The following is a 14,827-nucleotide window of genomic DNA, read 5'->3' as shown; positions in this document are numbered from 1 at the left end:
AAGCAGACAAAGTCCGGCAGGAGAAAGACCTTTTTGTTTGTTCAGTCGACTCTTAGAAGCTTTATCTCTCTGAACAGAGAGCTTCAGAGTGTTCAAATAGATACAAATCCAGTGTGTGTGTGTTAGTTTCTCCATTGTTTGTTTAATGTACGCTACCATCAGAATCAACCACAGCCTATTTCCGATCCACAGTACTCTGCATTGGGAAGATGTAGTGTTGTCAACCAGTGTAAATAACATAACTAATCACCTTTCTCCTTCTCTTTTTCTCTATTTTTCGTAGGATCCCTCCTTCTCCCTCCTCCTCCACGACAAGCTCCAGGTGCCCAACAGCTCGCGGCGGGCGTGGAACGAGCGTGACAGTCGCTGTGATGTGTGTTCCACTCATCTGACCCAGCTGAAACAGGAAGCAGTCCACATGGTGCTGACCTTGGACCAGTGGGACTTGTCCCCCAGCTCGCCCCCCACCCTGCCCAGCCGCAGTGGCCTTCCCCAGGGCCCCACAGCACCACGGGACTGGGCCTACCTCCTCTCAGCCTCAGCAGCCTACCCCCATCCACACCCACAGCACCCTACCATGCCTCCGTCCTCCTCTAGTGCATCATCCTCAAGCCCCAGCCACACTGCCTCCAACCCCTGCCAAGGTGCAGCATCTGTGGGGCAAACCTCTGCCCAGGCAGCCTCTTCAGCTCTAGCTCCAGCCCCCTCATCGCCAGCTCCATCCTCTGTGCACCAGGGAGGATACCCCCGCTATGGGTCCAAGCCCAGCTCCCTAGGGGTCGGCTTGGGGGTTGAGAGGAGAAACGGCTCTCCGGCACACAGCAGTAAAGCCAGTTGTGTTCAGCCGGCCCAGCCGCCCCACAGCCCCAGTAATAACGGTTCTGGTAGCGGAGCGTTACTGAGCACGGCAGCCCTGCAGGCTCACCAGTACATGTCTCGCAGTAATGGAGGAGGAGTCACACTCTACCCCTACCAGGTATGCTGTGTGTCTGTGTGTGTGTGTGTGTGTGTGTGTGTGTGTGTGTGTGATGATAAACTTTTTGAAATGCAGGTAGTTAGAATTGGGGGGGGGAAGATCAAACTTAATGGAAGTGGATCTGTTTCCAAAAAGTGTGTAACTGGAAAGAGGTTTGGAACAAAACAAAATGTGGAATTGTTATGTTCCGTGTCTGACTTTAGGGCCCATTTTGACCTTATTTTTCAAAATGTCTCCCCCAATTTGTTGACCAAAGGGAGAAGAGGAACTGTGAGGTTGAACTGAGCTTCTGTCCTCCCTTTTCCTCTGAAATCAGGTTGCAGTCTGTCCCGGGTGTCGAGTCACGTAAGGTTCATTAGATTGTGTTTGGCCCCGATGACGTATATTAGCCATGAGCAAGGGATCAGACAAAGTGTATGTGAGTGAGTGGAGGCTGTCCTCAGCTGAGAGTGGTAACCGAAGGGAAGATGAGGACACCTCTTGGAACAAAGGCTTCTGGGAGAGGACTGTTATCGAAAGAGACAGGTGGGATGGGGGTGGGGGGTGGAGAGCCTGTAGATGTATTATTCACTATAGACTGCAGTTAGGGCAAATCAAGTCTGAAAAGTATGTAAAATCATTCTTAAAGTATGTAAAAATGAGAGGGAGAGTTAGTGCTCTGTGTTCTGATTCCATGTAATAATGAATATCCTGATAATGAGGACTCCAGGGAACTCTCCTGTCACCCCTGTTCTCCCTCACCTCTCTCCCACCCCCTGTCCCTCACCTCTCCTCTCCCTACCACCCCGTGTCCCTCACCTCTCCTCTCCCTACCACCCCGTGTCCCTCACCTCTCCTCTCCCTGCCACCCCGTGTCCCTCACCTCTCCTCTCCCTACCACCCCGTGTCCCTCTACCTCATCTCCCTACCGCCTCATCTCCCCTGTTTCTCTCATCTCCCTACCGCCTCATCTCCCCTGTTCCCCTCATCTCCTTACCCCCTCATCGACCCCCCCCTTCCCCTCTCTCCCTCACCCCCCTCATCATCATCTTGTCTCTCCCTCACACTCCCCTGTCCCCTACACTCCGAACCCTTCTTCACCTCCCCTAAGCCTTTTTCTAGCCCTTCTGTCGAATTCATCCCTCACTCCCTGTCTGTGTCCTCCATTCCCTTCGTCCGTCCCCTCCCTCCTTTTCTCTCCTCTATCCCTCCATCCCCTGTCACAAGGTCACCTCTCTGAGGCCTGCCTGGCACACAGCCCAGGGTGCTACTAGAAATACACTGTGTGTGTGTGTGTGTGTGTGTGTGTGTCTGTGTGTGTGTGTGTGTGTGTGTTTGTATGTCTGTGGAATAGAGTCAGGAGGATATTATTATTTTTTAAATTGAACCTTTATTTAACTAGGCAAGTCAGTTAAGAATAAATTCTTATTTTACAATGACGAACCCTCCCCTAACTCAGACGACGCTGGGCCAATTGTGCGCTGCCCTATGGGACTCCCGATCACAGCCGGTTCTGATACAGCTCGGGATCGAACCACGGTCTGCAGTGACGCCTCTAGCACTGAGATGCAGTGCCTTAGACTGCTGCGCCACTCAGGAGCTTTAAGATATACGAGTCCATTTTATTTCTTCCCTCCATTTCCCTTGTGCTGAGATGGCACGACGCCCATCAAAGAGCCATCAGTCAGCCATTGTCTTCACATTATGCCATAGTAGCATATAGCCTAGCCTGTAGCATAGCCCTGTGATACTAATACCATGCTTTAGCAGTGTAGAACAGCTGCACGCTAATCAAGAAGGGTTAGGCTCCCGCAAGCAGTCAAGTGCTGGCACCCGATCGAGTAGCCACACACACACACACACACACACACACACACACACACACACACACACACACACACACACACACACACACACACACACACACACACACACACACACACACACACACACACACACACACCTCCCAGTATGGTGCATGTGGCAGATGTCCTATATTTCTGTTTCTAAATCAGGTATTTCGGTCTGTGGATGACGCAAGTAGACTACTTCTACACTAATTAGCCAATCAATCAACCGTGTGTGTGTGTGTGTGTGGCTCATCTCTCTTCTTCCCTGCAGTAACAGTGTGACTTTAACACTCCTGTTTTACCATTCGAGCAGAGCGAGAACATGATGATAAATCACTGTGAATTCAGACAGGTCACACACAACCTCCAGAGCTAGACTACTGCTGGGGTGTGTGTGCATGTTGAAGGAGAGGGAGCTAGGGAGTTGAGAAGAAAGCAGAGTGAGAGTGATGAGATGGAGAAGGAGAGATTTGGGGGGGGAAGAAAAGGAGAGAGAGAGAGCTTTATAAATGGTTCCCTATATCGGGATGACATTTAAAGAGTGCTGATACAGCGATATGGCGTGAGCCTGCTGGCACAAAATGGCCGCCGAGCTTCATCCATCCAGGTAGGACAACATATTAGTGGTGGATACTGGATAGGACTTACAGCCCCATACAATGTAAAGCACCTATAGTCAAAAATACTATATGAATCACTAGATGAATCCAATGCATTAGTTTTATGAATATTCTTTATACTTAACAAACATTACTGAAAATTTGAAAATAAATTGTTAAGGTTAACTTGATCAACACATTCAAGAGGAACAATCAGATCTCTATCGAGAGATCGAGAGAGAGAGCTGTGCCAGTCGGGTAATATGGAGGTGACAGATGGAGGAGGATGGCACCAGGTCTCCCTCTGGTCTGACTGGCACTGTGTCACCAGTGGAAGGAAAACCTGTTATTTTCTCACCTTAAAGCAAACAAACAGGTGTAGTTCCTCCAGTGCTCTATACTTACTACTGTTTCTGTCTGTTGCCGTTCCAGTCACACAACGTGTGACCATCTCTCTCCATCTCTCTCCGATGTCCCCCTTTCTCTTTTGTGTTGTTATTGTTATATAATGTGTGTGTGTGTGTGTGTGTGTGTGTAGATCTCCCAGATGATATCAGAGGGGTGTAGAGAGGGTCTGACGGAGGAGGCTCTGAATCTCTACAATGCTGATCTCCCCGCCCCCTCACCCTCCCAGGTCCCTCCCACTTTGCAGGTTACCACGGCAACCCCAACCACCACCTCTGCCGCTGCATCCTTCTTCGCCAGGTAAGAACAACCAGATTTATATAACTTTACACCTTTATACAGTGTACATGTAAACGCACAGTTAGACACACACACACTGACAAAGACCTGCAGAGTCCTTCAGCCCTTCCCCTGCAATCTTCCCAAATGAGTCAACTGTGTGGAAAGAGACGTGTGCGTGTGCGTGTGCGTGTGCGTGAGGCCTGTTAACCAGTTCTATATTCAGTAGACGTATAAGTTACAGTGCATTCGGAAAGTATTCCGTTTTTTATTTTTAATGCATTTGCAAAAATATCTTTAAAAAGTTTTTGCTCGTCATTATGGGATATTGTGTGTAGATTGATGACTGAAAAAAACGATTTAATCCATTTTAGAATAATACGTAACAACATGTGGAAAAAGGGAAGCCTGAATGCTTTCTGAATGCTCTGTACATAATCAATAATAGGAATATTAAGACTGACAGTACATCAATAAAACACACACATCCTAGTACAGTCGTCAATAACTCAGGCGATACATGAATAACTAACGTCAAAAGATTAATATCTCAGTGTCTGTGTCTATGACAGTTAAGACATCGAGGCCAACATTCTCCTAAAAAACGCCACCCCACAAAAAAATGTGAGGGCAGATTCTGCATTGCATACCTCCAGGTATTTCACTCTGCGATACATTGTGTTACACATCCCTTCTCAAATACTAACCTCATCCCAAATGTCCTATCTCGCTATATTGCTGAATGTTATCTGGCTAGATTTAAGCAATAAGGCCAGTGGGGGTGTGGTATATGGCCGATATACCATGGCTAAGGGCTGTTCTTAGGCACAATGCAACGCCAATCAGCATTCAGGGCTCGAACCACCCAATTGATAATTAAGCAATAAGGTCAGGGGGGTATGGTATATGGCCAATATATATATATATATTTTTTTCATTTATCCGTTATTTTACCAGGTAAGTTGACTGAGAACACGTTCTCATTTGCAGCAACGAACTGGGGAATAGTTACAGGGGAGAGGAGGGGGATGAATGAGCCAATTGTAAACTGGGGATTATTAGGTGACCGTGATGGTTTGAGGGCCAGATTGGGAATTTAGCCAGGACACCGGGGTTAACACCCCTACTCTTACGATAAGTGCCATGGGATCTTTAATGACCTCAGAGAGTCAGGACACCCGTTTAACGTCCCATCCGGAAGACAGCACCCTACACAGGGCAGTGTCCCCAATCACTGCCCTTGGGCATTGGGATATTATTATTTTTTTAGACCAGAGGAAAGAGTGCCTCCTACTGGCCCTCCAACACCACTTCCAATATACCACGGCTATGGGCTGTTCTTAGGCACAACGACCACAAAACCCAGAGGTGCCTTATTGCTATTATTAACTGGTTACCAACGTTATTAGAGCAGTAAAAATAAGTGTTTTGTCATACCTGTGGTATATGGCCTGATATAGCACAGCTGTCAGCCAATCAGCATTCAGAGCTCGAACCACCCAGTTTATAATTAAGGATATACCACCTCTGATCTCTGTAGTTTAAACCCAAACCTCTGATCTGTAGTCTTTCTTCTAGATGTATAATTCTAACCTTTGATTTGTCTTAAGTCCTGGTCTCTGTTCTCTCCATCCTGACATAGTTAGGAAGAGAGGGAGGGATAGAGATACAATTAGATAACTGTGTTGTATGTTAACTCTGGTATCTGTGCGGCAGACACCATGGACTCTATTTTAACAAACATAATGCAATGGCAAGTCTTACCGCTGGCTGTAGCGTTATAGGTTCGGGGGTGTGTCAGACATATGTTTAGCTATTTTCACAACCGGAATTATGGGCGCAGCAGCTTGGTTTTGATGAATAAAGAAGTTGTGGGTGTGTTGAGGCTTGGCTCCTCACTGGCCAATCAGAACGTGCTCCATGGCTAAATATGTGGTTTCTTCAAGTTATGTATTTACATTTTTTTTAATGTATTGCGTTGTCATCAACTCCAATTTGAATGTTAGTCCGTTATAGCCTCCTTCCTTAAATAGCCTGCCCCATATCTGCTAAATATGTTGAACATGTTTTCAGTCAACATTGTTCTAGTAGCATTGCTTCAATATAGAAATACATTGTTAAACATCGGCTATAGCATTCACCCTGATATAGGGGCTAGGGCCTACTGTAAATTGCAGTCTGCCAAACATAGTCAATAAGAAAGATTAAATTCACTAGGCTATTGATAGGGCCTAAAAAGACAGTGTATAATTCTAATGAAATTTGAATAAAACCAAAACAGCAACTTGTTTTAAATAGTCATGTCTAAACAGAGTTCCAGGCACCGTGATTGATCCTCGTGGGTGTATAATTCAGACAAGGCCATTTAGAATATGGAGGGTTTTACCCACTTTTCACAGGAGCTGGATAAAGGTCCACTCACCGTTATGCAGTGGTGTAAAGTACTTAAGTAAAAATACTTTAAAGTACTACTGAAGTAGTTCTTTGGGGTATCTGTACTTTACTTTGCTATTTATATTTTTTAATACTTTTACTTCACTACATTTCCCTTGACACCCAGAAGTACTCGTTACATTTTGAATGCTTAGCAGGACAGGAAAATAGTCAAATTCACGCACTTATCAACAGAACATCCCTGCTCATCCCTACTGCCTCTGATCTGGCGGACTCACTAAACACACATGCTTTGTCTGTAAATAGTGTTGGAATGTGCCCCTGGCTTTCCGTAAATAAAATAATAAAATGGTGTCATCTGGTTTGCTCAATATAAGGAATTTGAAATGATTTATACTTTTTATTTATACTTTTGATACGTAAGTATATTTTAAACCAAATACTTTGACTTTTACTCAAGTAGAATTTTACTGGGTGACTTTCACTTTTACTTGAGTCATTTTCTATTAAGGTATCTTTACTTTTACTCAAGTATGACAATTGGGTACTTTTTCCACCCCTATGGTGCTCACAAATGTAATGTTTTGTAAACATAATGGAACCATCTTTCAGAGCACGTTTGCACTCCTCCAGAAATAGCAGATGAAATTGCATTGCATTCCAGCCATGTACGTTCTCATGTACAATCAATCTGTTTTTTTAAACCAACAACAATATTTCTAAATAGGATCGGGTTAGAGGCACGATATCATAAATCGCTTCTCTCGTTCCATGGCACTGTGTGCACACATAGGCCTAAATGTCTTTACACATAACATTTGCACGTCTATGCATAAGTACTAGGCTCCTGTCAAGTGTATCATTACCTATGTGCGAGGCAGATTGTTTTGACAATCTGTCGTTGATATGGCGTTATAGGAGTGAATAGTTTGGACTGGAGGAGCATGTCTTTGGTAATCGGACAAGGGGAAGGGGAAGGATAGCCCAGGTTTGTGAATAGTGAAAAAGCATGAGGGCAAAAACCTCCAAAATATTTCAACACACTCTCACTAGACCATTTAAAAACGCTTTATTTAAGGCTACTTTTGGCAAATGGCCAGGATAAACAGATGTACCTATGTGATGCTGCTAAATCGGCCTTGATTAGGGGGTTGGGAGGCTATGGTTGATTGGATTTTAATCAAACTAAACACGAGATTCTAAACACGAGATTCACCGGCACAAAAGGCACATCACTCCTTCCATGGCCACTGTGTGTTATGAACATCTCTCCTTCCATGGCCACTGTGTGTTATGAACATCTCTACTTCCATGGCCACTGTGTATCATGAACATCTCTCCTTCCATGGCCACTGTGTATCATGAACATCTCTCCTTCCATGGCCACTGTGTGTCATGAACATCTCTACTTCCATGGCCACTGTGTGTCATGAACATCTCTCCTTCCATGGCCACTGTGTGTCATGAACATCTCTACTTCCATGGCCACTGTGTGTCATGAACATCTCTCCTTCCATGGCCACTGTGTGTCATGAACATCTCTACTTCCATGGCCACTGTGTGTCATGAACATCTCTCCTTCCATGGCCACTGTGTGTCATGAACATCTCTCCTTCCATGGCCACTGTGTGTCATGAACATCTCTCCTTCCATGGCCACTGTGTGTTATGAACATCTCTCCTTCCATGGCCACTGTGTGTCATGAACAGCTCTCCTTCCATGGCCACTGTGTGTCATGAACAGCTCTCCTTCCATGGCCACTGTGTGTCATGAACAGCTCTCCTTCCATGGCCACTGTGTGTCATGAACATCTCTCCTTCCATGGCCACTGTGTGTCATGAACATCTCTCCTTCCATGGCCACTGTGTGTCATGAACAGCTCTCCTTCCATGGCCACTGTGTGTTATGAACATCTCTCCTTCCATGGCCACTGTGTGTCATGAACATCTCTCCTTCCATGGCCACTGTGTGTCATGTCTGGAGAGGCTGCGCCTCCACTCTCGAAGTCCATGCCTTTATCTACTGTGTTACCATTAAAACCTGCTTTTTGTGGGTCTTAAAATTTCGCGTTAGCACTGTATGAAATTGTCCACTTTTGCAATTGTTTTTAAGGACACACCTCAGATATTGGCAAGGCAAGCGAGCTGATGTTACACAGGTAAATAGCTGAACCTGACGTTAAGGCTGGAAAATGCCAGTGCGGCAGTTTTATCCATGACGACGTTGCAAACTGACGTGCGTTTAACACTTATCGAGCCCTATATCTGTGTTCCTTCCCTACTCTAACAGACAAACTGCTTCTGGCAATCTCACTCTCAACTCCCTCTCAAAACTTACGTGCTCGTACACATACTGTATATTATAAAATGAACCATACACTCTAAGTTATGGTCTATACTGTATACGTGTTAGGGCCACTAAGTTATGGCCTATATAAGTGTTATGGCTACTCTGTGTCAGGCTGTGTCAGGCTGTGTCAGGCTGTGCCAGGCTGTGCCAGGCTGTGCCAGGCTGTGCCAATGTTTCCGTAATATAATGTCCTGATAATGTCAAGGTGAGTTAGCTGGGGGAAAGATATACTGAATGCAATATGCACACACACATACATACCTATGAGGTACAGCACTCGATAACTTTCATCTATATAAATTCATTTTGTTCCCTCAGGAACGTTATTGATTCCTGGTTTTTCCATATGTGTACATCGCTCTGTAGCTTTGATGTTGTGTGTGTGTGTGTGATTTACGAGTGCCATGCTCCTGTGTAGCAGACAGTGTTGGCTGTGTTCAGGCTGTCAAGCAGGTGAGAGGAGATGGGGGTCGTAAATCGTATGGAGGTGTGTGTGTTTGGGGTTCTAGCTGCACACACACCTGAATGACATTCCACACACACATTGTCACACAGACACACACTCTCTCCTGCCTGTCTGTGTATAGATTTATGCCAGCTGTAACTGGCTGTGTGTTTTATGATACAGGTGTCATGACCTGTATGTCTGGATGAGGAGGTGTGTGTGTGAGCTATGATTTATGGTCCTTTCTTATGTCTGACTTCCTCTCCTCTCCTCTTCCCCCCTCTCCTTTCCTTTCCTCTCCTCTACCTTCCTCTACCTTCCTCTCCTCTCCCTTCTCGTCTTCTCCCCTCTTCCCCCCTCTCCTTTCCTCTTCTCTACCTTCCTCTCCTCCCTTCTCCCCTCTCCCTTCCTCTCATTTCCTCCCCTTTCCTTTCTCCTCTCCTCTCCTCCCCTTTCCTTTCCTCCTTTCGTTTCCTCTCTCGTCCTCTCCCTTCGTCTCCTCTCCTTTCCTCTGCTCTCCTGTCCTGAGTATTGATGGCTAGCATAGAGAACAATGAAACTAAGAGGAGATGTGTAGATGATGAATCCAGTATGTGATAAATAAGACATGTTCTGGGGAAACAGAGGAGAGAGAAGGTGTAATAACTAACAGAGGAGAGAGAAGGTGTAATAACTAACAGAGGAGAGAGAAGGTGTAATAACTAACAGAGGAGAGAGAAGGTGTAATAACTAACAGAGGAGAGAGAAGGTGTAATAACTAACAGAGGAGAGAGAAGGTGTAATAACTAACAGAGGAGAGAGAAGGTGTAATAACTAACAGAGGAGAGAGAAGGTGTAATAACTAACAGAGGAGAGAGAAGGTGTAATAACTAACAGAGGAGAGAGAAGGTGTAATAACTAACAGAGGAGAGAGAAGGTGTAATAACTAACAGAGGAGAGAGAAGGTGTAATAACTAACAGAGGAGAGAGAAGGTGTAATAACTAACAGAGGAGAGAGAAGGTGTAATAACTAACAGAGGAGAGAGAAGGTGTAATAACTAACAGAGGAGAGAGAAGGTGTAATAACTAACAGAGGAGAGAGAAGGTGTAATAACTAACAGAGGAGAGAGAAGGTGTAATAACTAACAGAGGAGAGAGAAGGTGTAATAACTAACAGAGGAGAGAGAAGGTGTAATAACTAACAGAGGAGAGAGAAGGTGTAATAACTAACAGAGGAGAGAGAAGGTGTAATAACTAACAGAGGAGAGAGAAGGTGTAATAACTAACAGAGGAGAGAGAAGGTGTAATAACTAACAGAGGAGAGAGAAGGTGTAATAACTAACAGAGGAGAGAGAAGGTGTAATAACTAACAGAGGAGAGAGAAGGTGTAATAACTAACAGAGGAGAGAGAAGGTGTAATAACTAACAGAGGAGAGAGAAGGTGTAATAACTAACAGAGGAGAGAGAAGGTGTAATAACTAACAGAGGAGAGAGAAGGTGTAATAACTAACAGAGGAGAGAGAAGGTGTAATAACTAACAGAGGAGAGAGAAGGTGTAATAACTAACAGAGGAGAGAGAAGGTGTAATAACTAACAGAGGAGAGAGAAGGTGTAATAACTAACAGAGGAGAGAGAAGGTGTAATAACTAACAGAGGAGAGAGAAGGTGTAATAACTAACAGAGGAGAGAGAAGGTGTAATAACTAACAGAGGAGAGAGAAGGTGTAATAACTAACAGAGGAGAGAGAAGGTGTAATAACTAACAGAGGAGAGAGAAGGTGTAATAACTAACAGAGGAGAGAGAAGGTGTAATAACTAACAGAGGAGAGAGAAGGTGTAATAACTAACAGAGGAGAGAGAAGGTGTAATAACTAACAGAGGAGAGAGAAGGTGTAATAACTAACAGAGGAGAGAGAAGGTGTAATAACTAACAGAGGAGAGAGAAGGTGTAATAACTAACAGAGGAGAGAGAAGGTGTAATAACTAACAGAGGAGAGAGAAGGTGTAATAACTAACAGAGGAGAGAGAAGGTGTAATAACTAACAGAGGAGAGAGAAGGTGTAATAACTAACAGAGGAGAGAGAAGGTGTAATAACTAACAGAGGAGAGAGAAGGTGTAATAACTAACAGAGGAGAGAGAAGGTGTAATAACTAACAGAGGAGAGAGAAGGTGTAATAACTAACAGAGGAGAGAGAAGGTGTAATAACTAACAGAGGAGAGAGAAGGTGTAATAACTGAGGAGAGAGAAGGTGTAATAACTGAGGAGAGAGAAGGTGTAATAACAGAGGAGAGAGAAGGTGTAATAACAGAGGAGAGAGAAGGTGTAATAACAGAGGAGAGAGAAGGTGTAATAACAGAGGAGAGAGAAGGTGTAATAACTAACAGAGGAGAGAGAACTAACTAAGGCGAGAGAGAAGGTGAGAAGGCGAGAGAGAACTAACTAAGGCGAGAGAGAAGGTGTAACTAACAGATGGAGAGAGAAGGTGTAATAACTACCAGATGGAGAGAGAAGGTGTAATAACTAACAGATGGAGAGAGAAGGCGTAATAACTAACAGATGGAGAGAGAAGGCGTAATAACTAACAGATGGAGAGAGAAGGCGTAATAACTAACAGATGGAGAGAGAAGGCGTAATAACTAACAGATGGAGAGAGAAGGCGTAATAACTAACAGATGGAGAGAGAGAAGGCGTAATAACTAACAGAGGAGAGAGAGAAGGCGTAATAACTAACAGAGGAGAGAGAAGGCGTGATAACTAACAGAGGAGAGAGAAGGCGTGATAACTAACAGAGGAGAGAGAAGGCGTGATAACTAACAGAGGAGAGAGAAGGCGTGATAACTAACAGAGGAGAGAGAAGGCGTGATAACTAACAGATGGAGAGAGAAGGCGTGATAACTAACAGAGGAGAGAGAAGGTGTGATAACTAAGTGGAGAGAGAAGGTGTAATAACTAACAGATGGAGAGAGAAGGTGTAATAACTAACAGATGGAGAGAGAAGGTGTGATAACTAACAGAGGAGAGAGAGAAGGTGTAATAACTAACAGATGGAGAGAGAAGGTGTAATAACTAACAGAGGAGAGAGAAACACACATTTCTTTCTTTTCACTTTGAGCAGTTTTTCCACCTTGGTAGTGCTTGAACATTCGTGTGTGTGTGTGTGTGTGTGTGTGTGTGTGTGTGTGTGTGTGTGTGTGTGTGTGTGTGTGTGTGTGTGTGTGTGTGTGTGTGTGTGTGTGTGTGTGTGTGTGTGTGTGTGTGTGTGTGTGTGTGTGTGTGTGTGTGTGTGTGTGTGTGTGTGTGTGTGTGTGTGTGTGTGTGTGTGTGTGTGTACAAAATGAACGTAGGCCTATTTATTTCTGCAACAACACACGCACTCATCACGCATTGTAATCAACCTAGTTACAGTGCCTCATAAAGACGTGATTGACATGGGGCTGATCATTAATGTTGATGATTGACATGGGGCTGATCGTTAATGTTGATGATTGACATGGGGCTGATCGTTGATGATTGACATGGTGCTGATCGTTATTGTTGATGATTGACATGGGGCTGATCGTTAATGTTGATGATTGACATGGGGCTGATCGTTAATGTTGATGATTGACATGGGGCTGATCGTTAATGTTGATGATTGACATGGGGCTGATCGTTGATGATTGACATGGGGCTGATCGTTAATGTCGATGATTGACATGGGGCTGATCGTTAATGTCGATGATTGACATGGGGCTGATCGTTAATGTCGATGATTGACATGGGGCTGATCGTTAATGTCGATGATTGACATGGGGCCGATCGTTAATGTCGATGATTGACATGGGGCCGATCGTTAATGTCGATGATTGACATGGGGCCGATCGTTAATGTCGATGATTGACATGGGGCCGATCGTTAATGTCGATGATTGACATCGGGCTGATCCTTAATGTCGATGATTGACATCGGGCTGATCCTTAATGTCGATGATTGACATCGGGCTGATCCTTAATGTCGATGATTGACAGCGGGCTGATCCTTAATGTCGATGATTGACAGCGGGCTGATCCTTAATGTCGATGATTGACAGCGGGCTGATCCTTAATGTCGATGATTGACATCGGGCTGATCCTTAATGTTGATGATTTATGTCCAGTACATCTGCTGGTTATTGAAGTGCTCATGAAATTAGGAGGTTTGATGTGCAATTTGTTTTGAATTGGGAACAAATGGAGCGAGCTCTGGGGCTCTTTCTCATAGAACAACACAGAACACAATACAACATTTAATAATACTTTTTTTAAATTATACAAACAAATTTGTTCAAACGGTTTCATCAATGTTTGTCCGGGGGGAGGGGATAAACGTCAAATTCCGAAGGTTCAGTTTAGGCATTAATTCCGAATGGTTAAGGTCAGGGTTAAGGTGATGGATAGGGTTAAAACATCATATTTCCTTCAGAAAGCAGGTAAAAAAGGTAACTCAAATTCAACCTAGCTAATTTCCGATACATACGAAATGTTTTGACTACAGAGGCAGCAAAACTGTACTTCAATGCTATGATACTCCCCCATTTAACATACCGCTTGACTAGTTGGGCCAGGGCTTGCTGTACAACATTAAAACCCATTCAGTCTGTCTACAAACAGGCTCTCAAAGTGCTTGATAGGAAGCCCAATAGCATCATCACTGTTACATCCTCAGAAAGCATGAGCTCCTGAGATGGGAAAATCTTGTCCAATACACGTGTTTTGTATTCAAGATCCTAAATGCCCCGCTCCTCCACACACTCCACTGACTCCCAGTCGAAGCTCACATCATCTTCAAGACCCTGGTGCTTGCCTACGAATCAGCAAGGGGAAATGCACCTCCCTACCTTCAGGCTATGTTCAAACCCTACATCCCAACCTGACACTCCGTTCTGCCACCTCTGGTCTCTTGTCCCTCCCACCCCTATGGGAGGGCAGCTCCCACTCAGCCCAGTCAAAGCTCTTCTCTGTCCTTGTACCCCAATGGTGGAACCAGCTTCCCCCTGAAGCTAGGACAGCAGAGTCCCTCCCCATCTTCCCCTTGGAGCTAGGACAGCAGAGTCCCTCCCTATCTTCCCCTTGAAGCTAGGACAGCAGAGTCCCTCCCCATCTTCCCCTTGGAGCTAGGACAGCAGAGTCCCTCCCCATCTTCTCCTTGGAGCTAGGACAGCAGAGTCCCTCCCCATCTTCCCCTTGAAGCTAGGACAGCAGAGTCCCTCCCCATCTTCCCCTTGAAGCTAGGACAGCAGAGTCCCTCCCCATCTTCCCCTTGAAGCTAGGACAGCAGAGTCCCTCCCCATCTTCCCCTTGAAGCTAGGACAGCAGAGTCCCTCCCCATCTTCCCCTTGAAGCTAGGACAGCAGAGTCCCTCCCCATCTTCCCCCTGAAGCTAGGACAGCAGAGTTCCTCCCCATCTTCCCCTTGGAGCTAGGACAGCAGAGTCCCTCCCCATCTTCCCCCTGAAGCTAGGACAGCAGAGTTCCTCCCCATCTTCCCCTTGAAGCTAGGACAGCAGAGTCACTGCCCATCTTCCCCCTGAAACTAGGACAGCAGAGTTCCTCCC

The 14,827-nt window shown here is 45.2% G+C and overlaps 1 protein-coding gene across 1 annotated transcript in view; it reads left to right on the top strand.

Annotated features, from left to right (window-relative positions):
• Positions 1 to 14,827, top strand: part of LOC139553800 (kinesin-like protein KIF26B) — a 253,595-nt gene that overhangs the window by 82,638 nt on the left and 156,130 nt on the right. Inside the window, exons 3-4 of the mRNA XM_071366475.1 lie at positions 284 to 976; positions 3,943 to 4,109. Coding sequence (XP_071222576.1) covers positions 284 to 976; positions 3,943 to 4,109 — 860 coding nt within the window. The remainder of the gene's footprint in view (positions 1 to 283; positions 977 to 3,942; positions 4,110 to 14,827) is intronic.

The sequence above is a fragment of the Salvelinus alpinus genome, chromosome 25 (assembly GCF_045679555.1).
Source record: "Salvelinus alpinus chromosome 25, SLU_Salpinus.1, whole genome shotgun sequence".
In the NCBI taxonomy this organism is placed as follows: domain Eukaryota; kingdom Metazoa; phylum Chordata; class Actinopteri; order Salmoniformes; family Salmonidae; genus Salvelinus; species Salvelinus alpinus.
The sequence above is the reverse complement of the archived record's forward strand: the minus strand, read 5'-3'. Positions and strand labels throughout refer to the sequence as shown.